We start from the raw sequence: 24,854 nt of genomic DNA on the forward strand, positions 1-24,854 counted from the left end.
GGCTTCAGAGATCTCAGCGTAAGAGGAAGGAAGAGATATTGGTTGGCTCAGCTGCTCTTTCTAATTGCTTTCTTTATACTCATATTAACATTCTTGTCTCTTAAAATAATGAATAATCATTTCTATGGATCAGAAGCTGTCAGTAACTTGTAGCCCTCATCTTGTTTCTAATGGAAATAAATACATAACATCTCTTTTGGATTTACCTTAAAGATCAGTATTTTCCTCTCTTTATTGATGTTTTCAGACAATTTAAAAACCTGATGTTAAAAATCAGATGACCTTAGCAAAACAGCCTTCAGTATTACTGACTGACATCAGCTGTCTGCCTAGCACTGTTTGTCCATGTGCATCATTGTTGCTTCTGAAGAATTCTGTTTATCTTCAGTAGAAATGGTTTGTATACAAGTTGCTTTAAGGAGTTGGAGAGGGCATGAATATAAGTTAAGTAATAAGTGCTATACAAGAGAAAGAAGGGGCTAAATGTACAGTTTCTATATGGTCTTCTATCTCTGGAAAATATGGCTTCAATGTATACCTTAGTGTTTTTGTAGCAGCTGCATATTGCCCTTGAGATCACAATCCTGCTTCAGCTTCTCAAGTAGCTGGGCGTACAGGCATGTACTACAGGGCCTGGCGTCAGCAGTGCCAAGCTGAAGTTGGACTGCTATGTGGTTATAGGTGATGGTGCCTTGTGTGCCTTGTGTGCTGTTGCAATGTATGCTGGATACAGTGTCCTGTTCTGTCAGGTAGCACCAGGTAGAAGTCTTACTTTGGCTGATTCTTTTTCACTCTCTCTCCCTCCAGTAGGTTTTAGAATGTTTCCTTATCTGTAATCTAAAAGAGGACAATCATTTTCATTTTTCCTAGTAAAGATCCTCTCTCCTTTTTTTTAATTGGAAGTTTTCTTTACATTTTTTGCCCTATGGATGCATTATCTCCCATTTTCTCTGTTCTCTCCTTGAATTTCAAAGTATGTTTTCTATCTCTTCTCCCTCCAATCCTGTACTACATTCTAAGTCTCTTTATTCTCCTAGTTTATCAACTATCATTGCAGATCTGTTTATTGACTGTCAAACCCATATATTGTTTCTATTTTGTTTTAAATTTTTTCTTAAAGTTTATGTTTGGTCTGTCTCAAGTATACTTGTACAATGCCTTGCTGGATTTTTTGTTTGTTTGCTTGCTTGGTTGGTTGGTTGTTTTTGTTTGGTTGTTTAATTTTTCCAGCTAAGTTCTTTGAAAGTGTCCTTCAGATCATTCTGCAATAGAGTTCTCATATTGGCTGCACCTGTGGCTTAACAGTGGTGGGTTTTTAGTGTTCTATGAGTTTCTGAATTCTTTCCCCTACTAAATCACAAGCTTTCCTATACTGTTCCGGTATTTATACCTCCTTGGACTCTGGTTTTCAATGGTTCTTAGCCAGTTTTTTATGTGATTTTCAGCATAGCTTTTCTTACCACACAGATGTACAAAATCAGATTTTCCAGTTGTCACCCACTGGCCATTCTCTTGTCTCTAGTCATTCTTTATGTCTAGAGAAAGAAGGTAGCCCCTGCTTCTGTTCTGTATACCTGTTTAGGTTTGCCTAGCTTTAAAATTTTAAATCAGCAGTCCTTCTTGCGGAGAGAGGAGTGCTGGGTATAGAACCTAAGGCCTTGCATGTTTTGGGCCAGCATTTTACTATTGTGCTACATCTTCAGCATTGCTGCTGTTACTGCTCCGTGTATATTTCTCGGTATATGTGCACATAAGTGTCTTGTTGTCCTTGGGACAGTGAGCCCGAGGATCTTCCTGCTTCCTCCCCAGCATCCGGATTACAAGTATGCACCACAGTACCCAGCTTTGATGAGTTCTGTGGATCACACTTGGATCTTTTATTATTAGTAGAAGTATTAATACTTTTTATTTAGTTAGGAATCATGTGTGCATATGTGCTAGTGCCACAGTGGTCAGAGAGCAGTTTTCAGAAATTAGTTCTCTCCATCCACAAGTGATTTCTGGGAATCAAAATTAGGTCATCAGACTTTACAGCAAGTACCTCACCCCTCCAAGCCATCTAGCCAGCTCCCAGTACAGAGCTCATTGCTTGTGCAGTAAACATTTTGCCAGTGAAGCTGTCTTCCCAGCCTGTTTCTTTGGTTTTTTTATTTCAGGGCATTAAGTCATATCCACCCCCAGCTCCATTACAGGCCCTCAGGCTGTGTTCTGGATGCTAACCTGGGGCTGCTGGGCTTACATTCATTGCTCTGTCATTTCTTTGGTTTTGGTACCCAGAAGGCTTGATTTTTCTCACTTTTAGGCTTAAATATATTTTTGTTGTTGTAAGTTTGTATCTTTATTTTTATTTTTGTAATGGAATAGAACTTTCTACCTGGTCACACTTATCATTTAGATTAAATGCATATAACATTTTTTTCCTTATCCACTATTTTATGTCAATTCACAAACAAACAGCTATAAAATTATTGTAAAGTAAGTTTGGTTTTCTTTATTCCTTACAAACTGTAGACAATATTTTTAAAATATTAAATATGCTGTAGCCTAACAGAGGTTGACAAGTAGGACTTTAAAAACTGGTTTTCCTTTTTGTTACATAATAATTTTTTTCTAGTTTGTGTGCTTGTGTAAAATTAAATACAGATGGCATGATAATTTTTAGAAAAACACAATTTTAAAAATTAGGTGAACTATTTTTGGTTTTATTTTTTAAATTTTATTTATAGAGCATGCATGTGTGCTATAACATACATATGTAGGTCAGAGGACAAGTCTCTGGTATTGGTTCTCTCCTGCCTTGTGGGATCTAATTAATAGCCTTATGCAAGAATCTCTTCCTACTGAGCTGTCTCTTTAGTCCTGTCTTATTTGTTGAGATTGGATCTCAGGTAGTTCATGTTGGCCTAGTAGCCCTATATTGTTCAGAGTAACCTTCAGTGCCTGATCCACTTACCTCTGCCTCCAAATTGCTGAGATTGCAGGTCTGCACAACCACACCTGACCTAGGCAGACCAATTCTGAACCTCATTCATTTAATCATTGGTATTATCCTTAGGGTCGTAGCAATCAGCCTGTGTGTCAGTGCAACTATAGCCTTGACCGTAGACAATACCACATCTTTCTGTATTCTGTCCTTTTAATGGCCTATACCAACATCCTCCAATAGTTGCTTCAGTTGGTAATGTGCTCTGCTTCACTATAAAAAGTGTCTGGAAAATAACTGTCACATTCTTTGTCATATCAATCCAAAACTGGTTTTTTTTTTCAGGCTTAGGTTGTACTTCCTCTTTTTTTTCAGACATACAAAAATCAGGTGAAGGCAAACATAGTGTCACCTACAGAGAAAGATCAACCACCAAGTGATGGAGGCATTTCCTCTCCTCTGTACGTATCCCACCCTGTAATCCAGAAAAAGAAAGATGTATATCGNACTAACCACACTACCTTCATCATTGGAGAAACACCAAGAGGAATCCGCAGGTATGTTTGTCTGTGTCTAGACTTCAGGCCAATTCTCAAAAGAAGTACAGATTCATAAGAAGATATGTAATGTATAATTATACCTCACATCCAAACTTCAGAAAACTGGAACTTTTATATTTAAAAAAATAAAAGCAAATGCTTTTGAGTCAGTATTTCACTAAATAGCTCAGATTGGCCTGGGATTTGGTGGAATAGTCCAGGCTGGTAATATGAATTACCAGAGCTTAACTCCTAAGCTCTGGGATCAAACACGGTATTGAGGCAGTCCCCAGGGGCCAGCTGAAAAAATGAGTGAGGCACTGGGATCTCCACACACAGTTATTAACATTTCAAGAATAATGTCAAGAGATGGTGGGGTGGCACAGCTAGCCTGGTTCTCATGGCCTCTGTGGGCATCTCACTTACAGTTGGTACCTGAGCTGCCTGGAAAAGGAGTATTGAGCCCCACAGTAACCCATAGAGCTGGCACGAGGCAGCACCTTATCCTGCCTGGCAGGCTTGCCTGGCAGCAGCGACTTCTGCAGGGTATACTTTTTTATTGTTATCAGTGATTCTTCTAGAAGACTCACTTTACTTCCCCAGTCTTTAAAGACACATGGGTCTTGGTCCCTATAGTGATGTCTGTTCAAAAGGATGCAAGTATAGCACTGATGACCCTGGAGTTGTACTTCCTTCCTTTCATTGTTTTCTCATCCCTTCCTGCTGCCGTCACAGTCAGTCAGAGTCGAAGCTGTACCTTGTAGTAACTGAGTGATAAACTTCTAGGGTTTTCAATACATCTAGGCTCAGAAAGCAAGGTAGTGACGTGGTGGTGTCAGATATAGTCCAGCTCCTTCCCACTCGGGGCAGTGCTTTGAAATTTAATCATCATGACTTCTGCTAGACATGCTAATGGATTCCTAACTTGGTTTTTATTTCCCCTTTTCTTAAAGCTACTCTACCATCTTTTTTTTATAAAAGTGGTTAGCTTATATTTCTGTTATACTTTTCATTTCCTTGAATTCTTAAAGAAAATTCTATTGAAGTCCCAGAATTAGGAAAATTAGTGGGAAGGCCAGAAATCATTCTGTAAAGGGCAGCCATAAGCATAACTCACTCAAAGGCTCCTTGGGTTAAGTAGCCTTGAAGCATCAGCCTCCCAGGGGACCTGCCCCAGGGTCACAGGTGAGGCTATGTGTTTGTTGTCCTAGCACAAAAGAGATAAAATTACTTGGCATCTGCTGAGACATCACCAAGTCTTGGATAAATTAAAGACGTTACCTAACACCCCACTGGTTACTAAATCTTTGTAAATAAGTACAAACACTTACTGGGTCCTAGAAATGGATTTGACGATGAGTAAGGGCAGAATAGTAGCATCCTCTTACTTCATTTGACATTACAATGGAACCATTTAAGGACACGCTGCGTTCCAACAAGAACACTGGCAGTTTCTGGGGTAGAATTGGGGTGGGGGTGGGGTTACTGGTGGAATGAAATACATTGTTGTAGGTGGGTATGACTGTTGATCAGGTGTGGATCATATGATAAGACATGAATGAACTCCAGAAGCCATAGCACACCTCTCAGCCACAAAAGACTGTGGGCACTCATCTTAGGCTGCCACTACAACCACAGGAGACTGTTACCTGGCCTGGGAGGCAGAGACAAATGAACAGGAAATCACAAAAAGCAGTGGTGTTAATGCTCCTACAAACATACATTTAAAGCAACATTGTTTTACCCTAAGAATGTTATATGTAGGAGAAAATTAAGCCTTAAAATCCACCAGTGAAGACCCGTGATTGATTGCTAGCCAGTTCTGCTTTTTCACCTGTTCTGGTATGTTCTAGATCCCATGAGAACTAGTTCTTGAGTGGTTCTTGGCTCATCCTTACCTGACAGGTTGAGATGACAGCAGAGAACCTCTCCCTACCCTCCTTGCCTAGCAGCAAGTACTCAGGTACCCACTGTGAGCCTGTAGAGCTGAATTTACCCTGCATCATGAGACTACATTGACTGCATTGCTTCCACTCCCTTAGCAAGGCGGAACTTTGTGAGGCAGGGGACTGGGTCTCTCTTGCTATTGTGTAGTTTATACAGTGGTGCTTGGACACAACAGGACTCTATAAAAACTGGTAGACCTGTTGTATAAAATGAGTGGTACCTTTAACATGTGCTGCAGCACTGGCTTTGGTTTTTATCTAAAGACAATTCAATGGACACTGACCTCTCACAACTTAAAGCCCAAACAGAGCATCAGAAAAAAACAAACAAACAAAAAACCACGTGTGATCTGCCAAGCCTGGCTCAAAACTCGGATTTAAAATACCATTGTACCATTGTGCTAGTTCTTTCTCTCACCCTAGGAAGACTTAACGCTGGGGGATTCCATGCTCTCTCCCCATGACCTTACATTAATCATATAGGTACTTTTGCCAGTACTCTAACATTGGACTTCAGTGTGGTTTAAGGAGTAGGTACAATTCAGAGTTCAAATCCTTCCCTGTGAAAAGCAGCAGTCTGTGGCTCAAGGAACCTAAATTTTCTACCTCCACTTTACCTGGTTTCCAGGAGGCTCATTTGTGTGTGTGCATATTGAAGTGTTTGTTGGTATCTTATTCAAGAATGGCAATTCACTTCTTCAAATAACATCTTACTCTTTTTGCTTATTTGCTTTCTTTGCTTTTGCAATAGGGGCACCCTGTATAAACCATACTTCCTTAAACTTTTCATCCTCTAGATTTGCAACTGTGCACCACCATGCTTAGAAAGTAGTATCTGGCTTCCAAGATTAGCTGTCTGCACTAAAGGTGAATCAATAGGAAAAAAGAACTACACTTACAGAGCTTTCTTTTAAGCTCAACAAAGTGTCATGAAATTCTATACTGTGAAAAAAAGGAAAGAGGAAATTTTAATTTTTCTAGAATTTTCTGTTTACCAAAGCCATTCTATTTTTAATTTGTTATTTATTTACTTAGATGTTTGTTTATTATATATTTACATGATTATTTAAGGAGAGCTTGGGAGACATTTCCAAAGCAACGATTTAATTTAAAAAAGCAAAAAGGAAACAATGAGATCCTACCTGGGGATTCTGGGTATGTGCTCATACAGGTTTGCTTGCTCCTAAGTCTGCTCAGCTAAAACCAAAGCCATTCTTTAACAATGTTATTCTACGGGACTTGATTGCTATATAGATTCTTAAATATAGATTGTATAAATGATGATTCTCATGTTAGTCATAAATTGGCTGACTGGAAGAGTAACCTGATGGGCTCTCATAATTCCCAGGAAATATACAATAGTATAAATCAGAGTTACGTAAAAAGGTGATGACTTAATGAGCTCAAAGACCATTTCCTGTAGCACTGGGGAAGAGAATGAAGTTAAGCTGATGTTGTGGAGGATGAGGCACATTTCGTGGCCTTTGCTTACCTTTGTGTTTCCTGTCACTGCTGAGGAGCACATTAAACATTCTTAAACCCATTGCAGTAAGTGCAGGCACATGTGCCACAAAATGTGTGTAGAGGCCAGAGGACAACTTTGTGGAGTTGACCTCTTTCCTCCATTACATAGGCTCTAGGGACTGAACGCAGCTTGTCACTTGTACCTTGTTAAAGCATCTCAACAGCTTCCTAATAAACTCTTTAAAAATAAAATGTAAATGTAATTTTAAAAAATGACCACTGGCTTTGTCTGTCCTGTCTTTAGAAAGCAGTTTGAAGAAATGGCCTCTTACTATAAGCTGCCTGTAAAGGAGTTTGCTGAACAAGTTACTAGGGCCACATCTGAAGAGCGACAGAAAATGCTCAGAGACTTCTACAGTCTTCAACACCCAGAGGTAAAGGAATTCTTTGTGGATTCTGCTTCAGAATTGATAAAATCTGTCCACAAGAAAGAAGAGAAGGTGAGAAATAAATCTAAAGAAAAAGAATCTCTCTTAAAAGAAAACCCCTCAAATGATAGTACTTTATCATGTTATGATTCCACCGACAAGATATCTCAAGTTCACAACCGAAAAATATGTGAAGGGAAATCAGTCAGGCCTCAGAGTCATGGTTTCCATAGAGAGGACACATTTCCTAGTGATGCAGAGATTAACAAATCACCTGTCAGCTTTACTGAAGAGATTCACAGTGAGAGAAAGGACCACACACTCAAGGATACCATAACAGTCTTCTGTCCAAACAGCATCTCTGAAGCCCTGGAGTCAGAGCTAGAAAAGTCCCCAGGACATCAGTGGGACCTCACAGGAGCAAGCAGTTCAAGAAACAGACCACCTTCCAAGTTGAGAAACAAAAGGGTAGAAAACCCAGGGTCAGAAAACACTCCTGTGGATGGCTTACTTGGTGACACCTCTGTTCTTAACGACCTCTTTAAAAGCCANGGGGAAGGTCCCACACAGCTGCCAAAGAATGTTCTTTCAGGGCCTGTGGCAAAAGCAAAGCAGAAACCAAAAGATTTCTGGGACATCTTGAATGAACAGAATGATGACAGTCTCAGCAAACTCACTGACTTGGCAGTGATAGAGACACTGTGTACCAAAGCACCCCGCACCTCAGCCTCCAAAAGGAAAGATGAGCTGGAAGCTTCCCTTTGGAAAGCAAACGAGAAGTTTTTGTGGAAGACATTTAGCTCAGATGTTGACGATGAAAGCATAAGCAATACAGAGNGAGAGTAGGACGTGGACGTNCCATTAACCTAGATATTGATGAGCTGCTGGCCCTGACTATGGATGTTCATNTATGGGGCACACTGAACATTTGTTTACAAACTTGTGTATTAAATTATTGCTTTAGTATAATCTAAACAGCCTAGCATGTTATCATGGGTTCTTTCCCTAATACCTGTTTTAATCATTAACNCTCATGTATGTAGTTTATGTAGTCCTGGAGGTCAAGCCCAGGACTTTATGCAAGCACTCTGGGCAACTGAGCTACATCTCCTGCCCCAGATTTGGTCTTCAGAACAAATGTAATCATATCATATTGTAACTTGTCATAATATAACTATTATTAACTGGGCATCTTCCCTCCTGTGTGATTCCGTGGCCTTACATGAGTGACTTGCCCATTCATTATCTGAAAGATAACTGACACACAGCCTTCCACTTTTAAACTCCAGAATGCCCCAAAGTCAAGTGGCAGCCACTGCCCTCNCCTCATTGGTATTGGGAACTTACTGTTTTCCTTCTTCCTTGGAATTATGTTCTATTACTATTAAATTATTTTAGATAAAAGTTATAATGAGGACTCAATAATTAGGACTCAATGTATGGCATTATGTTAAAAGTGCTAATTTTTATAACCACTCGGAGTTTGTATGCTGTGGTGCTAAAGAAATGGGATTTTTATCTTTGGCCAGGACACCGATGCCTTAACTTTTCACATTACTANGATTTAGCAAATATAAAGAAAGATTTATAGCCTAACTTTGTATTTCTTAAGTAAAAGGAAATGAATAAACATTTGATTTTAATTGCAACCTCTTTCATCGAATTTAATATATATGGTTTACACACTCTGATTTATTCATTTAGTACCCCTTTCCCAGCTTATCTGGTCTGTGATAGGTACAGCTATGTAGGTGACAGTGATAAGAGCAGCAGTGTAGGTGACAGTGTGTTAAGTGACAGCTATATGTAAAGGCAAGGAGGTCCTATCTGTAAAGTTTCGTGTCTGTATAGCTCCTGGCATTGAGAGTGGCACATTGAAGTGTCTGGCTAGTACCTGCCCACATTCAGCTGAGCTCACAGGACCATATAGGAACTATCCATTCAGAAAACAGCAGGCTCTCCAGGTCTGTCTCTCTCTCTCTCTCTCTCTCTCTCTCTNTCTCTCTCTCTCTCTCTCTCTCTCTCTGTCTGTCTCTCTCTCTCTCTCTCACACACACACACACAGAGGAATACTTTATTACTTTATTTATTCTGTTACTTTAAGAAACTTATGAACCTCTTACCATGTTGGAACACAGCATTTGAGGTAACTTGAATCTGTGTTCCAGGGCCATGGTCACTCACACTTGGCAGCTGGGGCATATAGGGGAGGGAGAGCTGTGTTTGCATGGGCAGAAATCAGTGCCCCGCCCCCAGTAAAGCACTCCCACTGATGGAAACAAGAAGAAATGGGCTCCCAAGGGCTTCTCCAGTCTTTGGAGATCTCTAGCCCCACACCACTCCCCAGGGAGCAGGAAGGGGCCCTTTTAGTAGGGGAGCAGGCTTTGGATTAGCCAAACTAAGAACTGTTGACAGATTAACCTCTTGGGTATTTGGGGGTACACCCAGGTTGCGGAGTAAGTCAGAATCAGTCCAGAGATAGGTTTGACACTCAGTAGGCAGCTGACCATCCGAGGTTAGGCAAGGTGCAACTCCTGGGCTTTTCCTTTTCCGCCTGCAACAAGATGGACCACTGCCAGATGAGCTTGGCCGTACCCTGCGGACAAACTGCAGATACTGTGAGCCCCAAATGAGGACTTCTCTGTACTTCCGGTGGCTGGCAACTCCCGGAAAGGCACCACAAAACCTAGCGCTGCTCTCCCTCCCTCTTGGCAGAACAGAGCATCTACCCTAAAAGAGAAGAATGGCTAATGGAATTATGCTCTGGCAGTAGCGACGGAAAACTCCTGAGCTCAAGCCAGTGGGGGGCGCGTTATCTGCCACCAGCCGAAAGCTAGGCGGCTTCCCCCATCCCTCACAGCATGAAGCGGTGGGTGGTCCAGTTTTGGTGGTGCAGGAGCTAAAGAACCGAAGCCCTAAACCAAGCCGTCAGCGATCCTGTGGAGTCCCTATAGTATCCTGGCAGGAGGGTGGGGATGGTCACCTAGTGCTGGGTCAGTCAAGAGACCAAGCGGGTATATGGACAGTCAATAGGCAGGAGCAGGTGGGGACCCCCACGGGGCACAGCTTGGCACAGTTGACTGGGCGAGTGCACCCCAGGCTTAAATGTTCTGAATCCTGGAGGCCAGAGGCGCCGGTTTCTGCTGTCTAAATCACTTTCAACTGATCCCCAACGCGTAGTCTTGGGAAGCTGCCAGGCGAAGGCTCCCTCCTTCCCGCAAGCACCTAGACAGAACTGCAAAGCAGAGCTAGGAAGGAAGTGGGAAACTGGCAGGGTGGAACTCCTGGCCGGTTCCAGGCGCAGTGTTAGCGAGGGCCCTGGGGACTCAGCCAGGCAAGCCTCACAAACACACAGCAGGCCGGCCCAGGAGGAAATCCGACTTAGCACCTTGGCGAACTCCACCTAAGATTCCCCGGCCAGCTGCCCCGGGAAGCGGCCCCCCACGTCCAGAAGCACTCCCCCAAGCCGGTGCACGTCTTGCCCTTGTGCTTGTTGGACCTGCTGGCTGGGCCCTCCAGTCCTCGGCCACACACCCTCTAGGACAGGCCCTGCGGTTGCCTTCACTGCCCTCCCACCTTCAAGCTTCCCTCAAAGCCAACGCCTTCTGCCAAGCCTCCATTCCCAACCTGTTATCACGTCCTGGAGAGAATGTCTCTGAAATATTTCCTGAATCCCACTGCCAAGAGCCTGAGTTTCTGTCCCTCCACCTCCCATCTGGATGCCTGCAGACTTCTCCCTGGGTTCCCAGGCTTCAGCCTCCTCCCTCTCTAATCCATTTTCCACACTGCATCCCCAAAGCCTGTTGAAACATAGGGACCTCCGCTGTAGTAAACCTCTCATTTCCTCTGTTAGGGAGGGTAGAGGGGATCGGGCTGGGGAATAACTACATCAGTTCACATTTATTGAGCATTTACTTAGTCGTTTGTTTAACATTTCAAGTGCTTTTCACATTTAATCTGCCCTAGAGCTCTCCCGGGCAGGTGTTATCTGTTTTATTGAGGAAGAAACTTAGGCAGAGAGGCCACACAGCCCTGTATTGGCAATAGCTGCTCCGACTGTTTCTCTTCTACCTGAGAATCTCCCAGAAGCACCACCATCCCTGCAGCAGTAAGCTGTTCCCGGGAGCAGATGAACACCAGGTTCTAGTTAGTAAGTAGACCAGGCTATTAAGTCAAACTAGCACAGCCCCCCACATTTGGCTTCTGAACACTGGAAGCCCAGGTCATTACATTATTCTTGACTAGCACTGCCCAGGAGATACCTCATGACTGACTGAGGCACTCTTCTGTCCCTCCTTCCAACACAAGCTCTTTAGAGCCCTCAACCCTCCTACCTGCTCCCCCACCCACCATGTTTTTGCATCCCAGCCTGACAATCTCTGGCCATGTCCTCTGCTTGTAAAAGAGTCCTGGTTCCTATTGTTCGGGGAGGAGTGGGATTCCAGTCTTTAATTCGTGGCTGGGAAATCTAGAATCAACAGTGGGCCTTTTCCAGTCCTCCTCCCACCCACCCTAAAAAAAATGGTATCACTGAGTCCCTAGCCCTATTTTTCCCACCTAGGAGTTAACAAAGGCTCTATACCTTGCCTGACCCTCACTGCTCTCTCTGTCCTGAAACAGAGACTCGGGATAGCAGTGAGTAGGAGACCTTGATTTGGTAGCTAATGTATGCCTCTGCTTCTGGTCACCTACATGTAATAGTGCTTGAGTTTGTTTCTTCTGGCATATGTGCCTATTAGCAGCTTTCCAATAAAAATTTTATTCCTTTTCTTATATAGATCCATAATAGGACAAAGATTTGGTTCCCTTCAGGGTGCAAGTACTACCATCCTGTCGTTCCTCACCAGCTTCTGGTAGTTTTTAAATTTGTTTACTTATTTTGAGAGGATCTCATGTATCCTAGCTGGTCCCATGGTCACTGTGAGCAAATGATCTTGAACTCTTGGTCCTCCTGCCATTAGAGGTTACAGGACTGTGTCACTATGTCTAGCTAATCAGCAGGGTCTCTTAGGCGTGGGCCTCAGGATTATAAACCTGCTTCTTAGCAACTGTATTTTCAGTGCTTTCTGAACTAAACCTCAGCTATATACCAAGAAATATGATGCTGTTTCTCCGAATGGAGCACTGAGCCCCCATCCCATCTCTGGTTCTGTTATCTTTTTCTACTTGCTTAACTAAAAAGGCACTGCTGGGAACTAACTATAACTCAAGGCTGCCTTGGATCTGGGCAATCCTGGGAGGAGAGGCAGGCCAGTAGTCTTGATGGGGAAAGAGAACTCAACTTTGAAAGTTACAAGGTTGCAGGATTCCTGGTTACAATTCTGTCCAGCGAAAAGAGTCTCCAGGGCTATGTGCCTGGCAAAGAGAGAACTGCTAAAAGGTTTGTGATCTAACAGGTCTATGGATTTTCCTGTCCACTGATATTTTGTATCAGCATATGCCTGTGGCAAATAGTTTGAATCTCAGGACCTCTTAGTAGCTTCACCTTAGTCCCTTGGCTGATCTCAGGATGCCTCATAGTCTGTGTCTGGAGCAGATGTCTTCATCATCAAGTCAGCAACTCCTTCTCCTCCCGTCCTTAACTCCTGACTCAGTGACAGCAGAATCTGCTGGTGTATTCCTTTTTCTCCCCAAAGATTCCTCTCAGAAAGCCAATCAATCCTTGGACTTTCTCTGCTTAAGTATCTTTTAATCTGACCCTTGCTTGTTCAAAGTTCTACCACCATCACTGTCCATTGAAGATCTTCCTTTTTTAGGCTTCCTAGAGAAACCTATTCTTTTGGTTTTGGTTTTCTTTTAAATTTTTTATCTATTCTGTGGTGATCCCACACATAAATACAATGTATTTAGATCACAACTTCCACCCCACCCCCCAACTCTTCCTGTAGCTTCTTCTTTCCCATTCCAACAGAAATCTATTATTTCTAAAATTTGTCCAAAAACATCACAAGATGGTCGCTGGTGTTACTGCTTAAGGTGGGGCTTGATAAAGTAGAGACCATCAGGCCTGAGGTCTGCAGCACTTGCAAGCAGCATTGCCCCATTTCCAAAGGCTGACTTAATTTCTCTATGCTAAAACATTTGAAGTCTTCTTTTGTAGTTATGTGGTTTAGATAGGGTCTGGTGAACCATAGATTGAACTCTAACCCTGTGTAGCTGAGGATGGCCTCGAACTGATACCACTCCCAATTTATAACTTAAATGGGCATGGAACCCAGGTTGCAAACTATGCAAGTACCTTATGTGGTGCATGTCTGACTAGTATCTGAAATATCCAGCTAGGTTATGTGTGTTTTAGTTTTGGTGGCAGAGGCTGAGAGAATGCAGAGGCTTCTGGCCTTCATCTCTGACAACTTTTCTTTTTCCTCTTTGCAGTTACTGTGGAGTAAGCCTTCTGATTTCACTCTCTAGCTCACTCTCTTGCCTTGTCTCCTTCTGTCTAAACTCTAAAGATTTATTTATTTGTATATGTATGAGTGCTTGACTGCATGTCTGTGTGTACCCCTCGTCCTTTCAGAGACTAGGGGATGACATCTGACCCCCTTTGAGGTAGAGTTACAGATGATTGTGAACTGCCACGTGTGTGCTGGGTCATCTTGCAAAAGCAGCCAGTTCTCTAGACGGTTGAGCCATCTCTCCATCCCTACTCCTGCCTAACTTTCCTTTGTACCCACTGCCCCTGTTCTTCCCTTTTCTCTCAACTTGATATGAGCTTTTCAGCTTACACCTCAAAGAGCAAAGAGGGAGCACACAGGCACACAGTGCCTGCTCTTCTGTACTTGACTTATCCCACTCAGCATAGCTCCTCTGGGCTAATCCACATTGCCACGGTGAGTGAGAGACACTTACTGATTGCCCAGATTTGATGGTTACAGAGCATCCCTTTGGTCAGTTCATTTGCACAATTACAAGTCAGTTCTTTAAACCAAGTGCAGCCCATCTCACCTGACCCATACTGCCCCTTGCAGAAAATGTCTCAGGACAAATTTTGCCAATTGAGATTTTATTAGGATGATTTTTATTCTTCAGTAAATATGCAATTTTCCTACGTTGAGGTTTTGTTTGCATTGATATTTCTATCGATAAAGTTTAGGAAGAATAACGTTTCAAAAATATTACTATAGTTGTAAAGTTGTCAGAGAACAACTTTCAGGAGTTACTCTGAGAGGTGGCAGTCCTGTGGTTAAGAGTCTAGTGGGAAGGCCTGGATTGGTGGTGAAATACTTTTAATCCCAGCACTTGGGAGGCAGAAGTAAGCAGATCTCTTTGAGTTTAAGGCCAGCCTGATCTATATAGCAAGTTCCAGGCAGCCAGAGTTACATAGTAAGACCCTGTCCAAAGAAGAAGAGGAGGAGGAGGAGGAAGGAGTGAGGGGAGGGGGAAGAGTCTAGTGGAGAAGACAGGCTTCAGCAGAGGGACCACATGAGAACACAGCACAGCAAAGGGATTCAGATATGGTACTCTGCAGTGACAACCACCATGGCCAAGGAGCAGCCACTCAAAGCAATTGCAAGTAAGTAACCACAGGGTCTCCCTGGTCCCGCCAGGCAGTTTATGCTGGTTTTTTGAAGCAGCTTTGGGAGATTCGGAAACAAATAAGCATCAGAAGTTACCTGTAGTGCGGGTTGTTCCTGGGGAAGCAGCAACAACTGTGTGGAGCAAGTTCCTTCCTGCCACCTGCTCAGCCAACAGCTCCCAAGGCCCAGTTGGCAAAGCCTCTGCCCGGGAGCAAGTCTGGGTTTGGTGCCAACTGCACAGTGCAGAGCACAAGGTGAAGCCTCCTTAACTGGCATAGGACACATGGAGGAGAAGGGAGAGTGCAGCAAGAGAGTGCATTGCGCAAGGGCCAGTCTGTGGGCTAGCTGCTCTGGGTGACCTCTGCACAGAAGTACACCCACCAGCAGCAGCAAGTGGCTAGCTGCTGTTCAGCCTCAACTACCTCCTTGACACCTGCAACTGTGCTTTCGTGTGCTGTTAGCACACACAGCACACATCAGACACCAGGTGCACACGTACTACTTGCCTTTCACCATACCTGTCATATACACCATACACCATGTATACATAGCATACACCAGCTATACATATCAATAACAATCGGTACATACTCAATATAACAGGTACACACATCACATATCAAGTATAAACACCAGCTGACCATACCGCACACCAGGTACACACACCAAGTATACATATCATATACCAGCTAAACGCACCACATACCAAGTGTACAAACCACACTACCAGGTACATACACCACACACCAGGTACACACACCATACGCTAAGTACATATACTATATACTAGGTGGACACATACTATATGCCCTTAACCATGCCATATACACTTGACAGCTGCCACACACAGTCTACACAAGTGTAGGGCACCTAGGAAGCCTTGAGTGAATGAATGTATATTGTTTGCATGGTGCAGCCATGCCAGGGACCCGATGTAACAGACTAATGGAAATGACAAAGCTTTCCCCATTCAGGTCAGGCTTGCAAAGCCTTCCTTTGCTCTGAGTGTTAAAAAGTTAACAACTGTAGCTTTCCCTTCTGGGATGACCACAGCCTGAGACGGATGGCCTACAGAGACCCCCACCCCCACCACCTAGGCTGGCTGACTCTTCCCCTGTGCTTGGATTGTTGTGGTAGTGGGTGCAGCGCCCTCAGAGCACACAGAGCCCACCCAATCCTAGCTTTTCTTTACCTGTGTCTGTTCTTTTTCCACTCCCTTGCCACCTGTGATGGCATCAACTCTAGGACATCAACTTGAGTACTTCTGGAATTAACTAAAACCCAAGCCAACCAGACACACCTATGAGAATCATTCAGCATGGGAAGACCAACTTTTAAAATCCCGATCTTTGAAGTGGGAGGACCTCATCTTTAACCTGAGCTGCAGCTTCAGGAAATCGCTAAGATAGATTAAGGGCATGCTTCATAGTCTGTAGCACCAGGACGAATGTGCCCCTGCGTACAACAGCGTGAGCAGCACTGTTGCCTGCTGAGGTTTAAACAGCCGTTGTCTGCTTGTTTGGGCTTTGGGTGGTTTATTTGCTTGTTTTTGTTGTGGATGTTTTACTGAGCTATTACGGGAGCAGGCCAGAGACACTTTTATGGATTCTGGGGATGAAGTGTGCTATAATTCTTTCATTAGGACAGTGGACACTCTAGCCAAGGCTTTAAAAATAAAGAGAATACAGAAATACAAGACAAAGGTGAATGGAACTTCTCTGCCTCAGCAACATCTCGTTGCTCAGATGAGAATGAGTCCACTCTGCTTCGATGCAGCTTTGTTCTGTCCCCCAGGTCACATTTGACACTGAGATTCAAACAAACAAACAAACAAACAAACAACAACAAACAAACAAACAAAACGACTGCCTTGGAAGTGAGGAGATGTCGGAGGCCTCCTGTAACTGAGGCCATGGACCCCTTGTTCCAGGTTTGTGTTTCCTGAGTGTGTTCAGTTTGTGAACATCATGAAATTTTCTGAGTAAATGTTTTTCTAGTAAAGAGTGTGGAGAGGTCATCAGAGACAATTATCCCCAGTGCAGAGACCATCGGAAAAGCTACCCAAAGGGAGAATCCGATTTCAAGATCAGCAGAAACGGGCCACACCCTGACTCCCACCCCAACCCTGACCTTCACCCCCATACTGACCCTCACGCCTACTCTGATCCCCATCCCTACCCTGACCCCACCCCACCCCCACTCTGACCTTCACCCCCCAACCTCCACCCCAAATCCTACCCCCACCCTACCCTCAACACCAACCCTGCCCCTGTCCCTGCCCCTGCCCATTCCCCTGTCTCTGCCCCTGCCCATGCCCCTGTCCCTGCCCCTGCCCATTCCCCTGTCCCTGCCCCTGCCCATGCCCCTGTTCCTGCCCCTGCCCATGCCCATGTCCCTGCCCATGTCCCTGCCCCTGCCCATGCCCATGCCCATGTCCCTGTCCCTGCCCATGCCCTTGTCCCTGTCCCTGCCCATGCCCATGCCCTCTAGTTCTTAGCTCACTTCAAGTACTACTTGTCTCTACTTTGGAAACACTTGCACCACCATTTCTGCCCCTCAGGGAGAATTCACCAGCAACCATGGTTTGGTTTGGTTTGGTTTGGTTTGGTTTGGTTTGTTTTTTTTCACAGATTTTATAATGCTTCGAATTGGAGGCCTTGTAGGAACTGCCCGCTTCAGTGTTAGCCAGTTCCCACAGACAGACAGTACGTCGCCTAAGAGTGTCTTAAGCAGACTAACCAGTCCAGAGCACACACTACATCACTGTGTGGTGCTCACACTTCCTCTACCCTAACAAGCAGGTTCTGAACAACTAGGGACCACGGTGCAGCCCAGAGCTCTCCACATCATTACTCATTTGGAAGCCTGCTGAGCTGTGGTATCCATTCCTTCCCATGAAATCATAGTTATGTTTTTGTTTTTTAAATCTAACTTGTGTATATGTTATGCACATGCATGTGTGGTATGTGAGTGGTGTGTGAGTGGTGTGTGTGTGTGTGTGTGTGTGTGTGTGTGTGTGTAGCAGTAGTACTGGGTTTGAACCAGGGCCTTACACATGCTGAGCAGGGTCTACCACTGGGCTATATTTTGGGTCTTGGTTCTTTTGAGTCAAGGACTCACTGTGTTAACTCAGGCTGGTCTAAAGTCATTGAATAGTTTAGGCTGGCCTCAAATTCTTGATCTTTCTGCCTCCATCTCCCAAATGCTGGTATCACAGGCATGTGCCACTATGCCTGGTGAATTCTATCTTCTTTTTTGTTACATTTGATATTTGCTTATATATTTTTCTGTTTATTTAATTATTTATTCATTGGGGTGGGTGCAGCACATGTGGCAATCAGAAGACAACCTTGGGTGTCATTCTTCAGGTGCCTACCGCCTTTTGGGTTGAGACAGGATGTCTCACTAGCCTGGATATTTGCCAGCTATGCTAGACTAGCTAGACTACCTAGTGAGCTTCCAGAGATCTGTCTGTCTCTGCCTTCCACTGCTCATGGCTGGGATTACAAATGTACATTTACCAGATGTACATAAGGAGATGGTGTAAACCTCCTGAGTGTCGGGATTGCAAGCCTGCACCACCATGCATCGTATCTGTGGTATTACAGATGGAGCCACGGCTTCAGGCTAGGTAAACATTCTATCAACTGAGCTACGGCCCTAGCCCTAGGCATAGTTTTAAATACCAGAGACAGAACAGTGATCACTCAAACAAGGCCCCTGAGCTCACAGAGTTGACAGAGACCATTCACAAGCAAAAGGACAGATACGGCATGTCCAGATAGAGTTACATAGTCTGAGTGCCCTAGACTGAGGCAGGAAGCATTGCTGTTCACAAACCAAGGCACCCAGATGTCTGCACTGAGTGCCTGGCAGCTTCGAGGGGAAGCAAAATGTTTTATCTGCTGTTGATGCTCAGCCAGGATAAATGCTGTCTCTTTCCCAATAAGCAAATGAGGGCTTGAATCCAGGAGAAAATAATTTCCCAGCATCAACATCAGCCTTCTCCAATCAAGTGGCTTTCCAAATGCCATAAAGCTGAGACGCCCAAGCTCAAGGATCTAAGAGATGGGCAGGCCTCATGCCAGACCCCAAGCCCCAGCCCAGCTTGCTTGAGTGTTTACAATTTGTTTGTAAATAAAAAGTCACTGTGAAGATCTCTGGATGCTTTTGTTTCCATATTCCCTGTAGACCTACTGCCTATCACCATTTCAGAATGGTACCAGCCAGGCCAGATGTAGGAGCCCTTCTGTGATGGCTCATACCCTAAAAGGAAGACAGACCACCTTCAGTCAAGTCTCTCTGTTTCTCTGTCTCTCTCTACCTCTCTGTCTTTCTCTTTGTCTCTCTGTCTGTCTGTCTCTCTCTCTCTCTCTCATCTCTCCTTCCCCATTTTTTTCTTCTCCCCCTTCCTCCTTCTCTACAGGGTCTCATGTATCCCAATCTGTCCTAGAACTCACTATGACTCCCCTAGCTATGATCTTGAACTTCCTGAGTGCTGGGATTTACAGGCCTGTGTTACCATGCCAGGTGCTGAGGATAAAACCAGGATTTTGTCCATGTTAGGCAAGCATACAACCAACCGAGCTACACCCCTAGCATTCTCTCATAAAATTAAATCTTACTATTTTGGGGAACTATTAGAATACATACATTATGAGTAGAAAAGTTGACATCACAGGTTCCTGACCCATCAGTGACTGGGAACTTGCACACATACACACACACACACACACACACACACACACACACACACACACACGGCAGGGGGTGGGGGAGGGACTCCTGGCCAGCACTCTACATAGCTAGCTTTCCTTGCCAAGAAAAGTCCAGGGCCCCCAGATCTGCAGATCACTTGAGGCAGTGGGAGTTGAGGGCTTACAGAGCTTGAGTGACTATAACTAAAGCTGCTGCTTGTGCCTCAGCCCTGGCCCCTGTCTGCAGCCTCATCTCTCCTTATAGCTTCAATGCCAGTAGCAGCCCTGCTTCAGACATCTCCTTGTGAACTCTGGGAAGACCTGGCTGTGTCAAGGCTTCTTTATCTTTGCCTGGAATTCTAGGAGTTTATCTCCCACCATTGATCTCCCTGGTAGGTTTGTGTATTTATACAAACACAGCTCATCTGCTTTTGATAGTTGTCCTCTGGGAGTCTTTGTCTGTCACTCATGTCATACTCTAGAGCTAGCCAAGCACAGAAGGACTGGTCCTTGCAGCAACTTAAAACCAGCAGGCCTACCCCCAGGAGCTTGTGACTGGCAGAGCTAGAGGGAGCCTCTGTGTGGCCAGAACACAGTTCTGCTCATCTCCAACATGCTAGTGTCTTCCCCTAACTCTGGGTCTCTCCTACTCTGCCATTCAGTTAATAGCCTGGGAATAGCTCCATTCCTCTGTATAAGTGTCTTAGTCAGGGTTTCTATCCCTGCACAAACATCATGACCAAAAAACAAGTTGGGAAGGAAAGGGTTTATTCAGCTTATACTTCCCTACTGCTGTTCATCACCAAAGGAAATCAGAACTGGAACTCAAGCAGGTCAGGATACAGGAACTGATGCAGAGGCTGTGGAGGGATGTTTCTTACTGGCTTGCTTCCCCTGGCTTGCTCAGCTTGCTTTCTTATAGAACCCAGGACTACCAGCCCAGAGATGGCAACACCCACAATGGGGCAGCTCTCCCCCATTGATCACCAACTGAGAAAAATGCCCCACAGCTGGACTTCATGGATGCATGTCCCCAGATGAAGCTCCTTTCTCTGTGATAACTCCAGCCCATGTCAAGTTGACACACACAACCAGCCAGTACAACAGAGCTTCAGTTCTCAAGGCTCCCAACTGGCTTAAGGATGTCAACAGAGAATCTTTCTATTTGTCAAGCATGTTCAGTTTATGTGTGGTGGTACGGGGGACAGAGGTGTGCTGTGTTGTGCATGTTTATGTGTGTGTTTACATGTACAAGCAGGTACACATGTGCATATGTGCATATGGGTGTGGAGGTCAGAGGTCAGTGGTCAGTAGCAAGTGTCTTCCTTTAATAAGCTCCACCATATTTTTTTTCTGAGACAGATCTCTCACTGAAGCTTCAGTTCACTGTCTGGCCTGGGAGTTCCATGATGTCTTAAGTTAACACATTCTGTTCCAGGTGAGATGTAGGCAGGCATTGATTATTTCAGGTGAAAAAAGATCGTTTAATAATGCCGACTGCTACCACAGGGATTCAGTTCTGAATCTCAACTAAAAGAGCAACCTGGGCAGCAAAGTGGATCCTTTTTGTAGCTTCTAGAAGAGGTGAGTGTTCTAAGGGATTGCCTGTCATTGCTACAGACTTGTACATGGCTTGGGTGGCTACATGCCAGAGGTCAACATCAGCACGGAGGGGTGGGCGGAACTCGACATGGCCACCTTCAGCAGACAAAGCTTCTAGAGATCTCAACTCAGACACACCAGGGCTTGCAGCTTTCATGCTGAGTTTCAAGACTCACTGGCACAGTGAAGCCGAGTTGGAGATTTTATTAATAGTTGCTGGTAGGTTGGTTTTATGCTCCTGTGGATGGCCCCACACCATACCCATATGCACATAACAACACTAATAGAACTGGACCTAGTGAGTTATTTTTTTTTAAAGGAAGCATGATGTTAGAAAGGATTGTGAGGGGAAATATGAAGGAATTGGAAGGGAAAATGGAGGGCGGGTGTGATCATATGGAGGGGAAATGGAGGGCAGGTGTGATTGATTATATGGATGAGAAACAGGGGATAGATGTGATCATATGGAGTGTCAGCTAATATTTCTGGAAACACTCTTATAGAGGAGTGTCTTGGGGGTGACTAAATCTAGTAAAGTTGACAAGGAAGCTTAGCCATAATATCTTTTTTCCCTTTTATTGAAAATAGATTATTTTCTCACATAGTATTTCCTGATTGCACTTTTCCATCCTTTTATTCCTCCCATTCTCTGTCCACATCTTCCATCCACATCCACCCCCTTTCTGGCTCTCATCAGAAAACAAACAGGCTTCTAAGAGGTAATAATAGACTAGAATAATATGATACAATATAGTAAGATAGAACAAAACTATCACACCACAATAGGACAAAACAAACAGAAGGAAATGAACCCCCCAAAAAGGCACATGATACAGATGCAGAGACCCACTTGTTTACACACTTAGGAATCCTTTTAAAAAACTAAACTGGAAGCCATAAGGTATATAAAAAGGACCTGTGTAGTAAAAAGAGAAGGGATAGACAGACAGATAGATAGATAGATATTGGTGATAGATATACATAGATATTGATGATAGATATAAATAGGTATTTAGATATAAATGGGTATTTAAGATAGATGATAGATATTGATAGATATACATAGATATTAATAATAGATATTAATGATAAATAGAAAAATAGGAAGAAAGATAGATATTGGTGATAGATATATGTAGATATTGATGATATATATAGATAGATATTTAAGATAGATAGATAAATAGATAGATATTGGTGATAGATATACGTAGATATTGATGATATATATAGATAGATATTTAAGATAGATAGATAAATAGATATTGGTGATAGATATACATAGAAAGAGAAAGATACATATGGGTGATAGATATAAAAACTTTAAAAGAACAAATTTTAAAGGAAGGAAGAAAAAAGGAAGGAAGGAAGGAAGGAAGGAAGGAAGGAAGGAAGGAAGGAAGGAAGGAAGAAAGAAAGAAAGAAAGAAAGAAAGAAAGAAAGAAAGAAAGAAANGGAAGGAAGAAAGAAAGAAAGAAAGAAAGAAAGAAAGAAAGAAAGAAAGAAAGAAAGAAAGAAAGAAAGAAAGAGAAAAAAAAGAAAGGAAGGAAGGAAAGAAAGAAGGAAAGGAAAGGGGGCCAAGGAGGTCACAGCAGAGTTCAAGTGGCTGTGTGAAGGCTAAAGTGGAAGGCTGGTTAAAATGAAGACTCCTGGCAGTGGTAAGAGATTAATGAACCAGGTGCTGGTTACAGAGTCACAGCAGGTGACCAGTTTAGCTGAGTGTTTTGTCCTAAAAAGTCCCGGTACCTCTTTGGTGTGTACCAGTTACCTGTACCTGGAACTGAAACATTCCTGGGGGAAGGCTGGTTACCACTCAAAAAGGAAACAACTTGAGTGTCAGGAAGGTCCTGAGCAGTGGTCCCGCACCCCAAGCCATGCGTGCACGAGTGTGTGTGTGTGTGTGTGTGTGTGTGTGTGTGTGTGTGTGTGTATACGTACGCGCGCATACCAAGAGGAACAAACACCTCTGCAAAGCTTGAGACCCTCCAAACGCGGTCTGTCGTGCCCTCGGACCTCAGCTTCAGCCCTCTGCCCCTCCGTTGTTTAATGTTGAGACAAGTCAACTTGAAGCTGGATAATAAATGAATTCCAGCTTGAGTCTTGGCAGGATTTGTTTTGCTTGAGGGAAGTTGTTTATGCTAACGGGTCCCCCCTCTGCATAGTTAGATTTATATTAAACAGAGTCTTGTCCATCATCTGGATACTGCTGTAAACAAGATAATCTTTGTCTACCAGGAAAGAGCCTGATGCCAATAACTTTAAATAAACACAAGCACCAGTTTTGTATTTACATTGTCTGAGGTAACCACTGGCAAGAGCTGTTAATGGCGCCATCAGCCTTTCTCTGGCTAAGGTAGTGTCGCCTTTCCGGCTGACCTTGCTCATACTGGACTAGCTCTGGGGGGGGATAGGGGCGGAGATCTCCCTCCTTAGCATATGGGTGCTACACCCAGGCCTGCATTCTTTTGTGTGCTTTTGGCATTTTAAAATTCCACTTAAATATCATGACCTCCTTTTGTGCAGGGTAAAATGGGGGTATGGATTGATGCAGGGGGCGAGTTATTAGTCAGGAAATCAAGTCTTAAACTTGAGCTATGAAGCCTCCCAGGGCCAGGCTTATGGGTACAAGTGGGCTCCAAGGGTTATATTATTAATGAGGCCATGACTCAGCTCTGTGGAAAGGATCAGTATACTGATTTACATTCCAGTTGGAGAATAACTGAAAATTTGCAGAGGTCTGGGTATCTTTTCAACTCTGGATCAACAGAGAGGCCACAAGACACTAACTGCTCATCATACAGGGATAACCGATCTCTGTGAAAGAATGAAGACAAAGCCTTTCTTCTTTCCTTCCTGGCCTATCTTCCTTGCAAGGAAAGTAAGAGCTAGCTAGGCTGAGTGTAAAAGTCACACTCTACTACTAGAGTAGTCTACTGGAATGTTGTTTTGTGACAGCATGTGGCCAGGTAACCAGGCTGGCTTTGAAAACCTGCCTTTGTCTCCTGGGTGATGGGATTTCACTACCTTGCCTGGCTTAAAATGTCTTCTGTGGTAGTAAACGTGCTGTTAACAGTCCAGGCTTCTAGTACACGGTGCTAGACACAAGTGTCCTTTTTATTTGCTTGATTTTGGAGCTTTCCATGGGTCTCACATAGCCCAGGCTGGCATCCAGACTCTATGTAGCCAAGTGTGTGTCCCTCCCCAGTGCCAGGATTACAGGTGCGCCCTTTAACCCCTCATTTTAAAAGAGCGAAACAAGCCACTTGTAGTGGAATATCATCAAGATGATGTTGGTAGGAGGTGCAATGCCTGAGGTAGGAAGCGGAGCCTGTGAATTCCATGAAGAAAGTCAGAATGTTCCAGGTCCAGTGAGACCCTATCTCACGCGCACACACACACACACACACACACACACACACACACACACACACACGACACTCTACAATGTTCCTAGGTGACAGGAACCTTGGGGAACCATTGGTATATGAGTTGTCTGCCTCTGAGAAGACATGATTGTGTGGATTGTGTGGCACGTGTCTAGAGTTAGCACACAAGTCAGCTGAGGAGTACACTGACTGGCGCACTTTTTCCATGGCTCCATCTTGCTTACTACAATGTATACTGACAGATGTTCAATATCCAACATCAACTGATAGGACAGCTGTGTTCAAGCAGACTACCCTGCAGAGAAAGAACCCCCTTGCACTGGATTCCCTAAGCTGAATCCCCCCCCCCCGC

General features: G+C 44.1%; 1 protein-coding gene across 2 annotated transcripts in view; it reads left to right on the top strand.

Annotated features, from left to right (window-relative positions):
* The window catches only part of Ercc6l2 (ERCC excision repair 6 like 2), a 96,056-nt gene extending 87,107 nt beyond the window's left edge, over positions 1–8,949 (top strand). For both annotated transcript variants that reach the window (XM_021180506.2, XM_029468329.1), the window contains 2 exons: positions 3,299–3,480; positions 7,177–8,949. In XM_021180506.2, coding sequence (XP_021036165.1) covers positions 3,299–3,480; positions 7,177–8,146 — 1,152 coding nt within the window. In that variant the 3' untranslated portion in view covers positions 8,147–8,949. The remainder of the gene's footprint in view (positions 1–3,298; positions 3,481–7,176) is intronic.
* The last annotated feature ends 15,905 nt before the right edge of the window (positions 8,950–24,854 follow it).

This window comes from Mus caroli, chromosome 13 (assembly GCF_900094665.2).
Source record: "Mus caroli chromosome 13, CAROLI_EIJ_v1.1, whole genome shotgun sequence".
Lineage (NCBI taxonomy): Eukaryota > Metazoa > Chordata > Mammalia > Rodentia > Muridae > Mus > Mus caroli.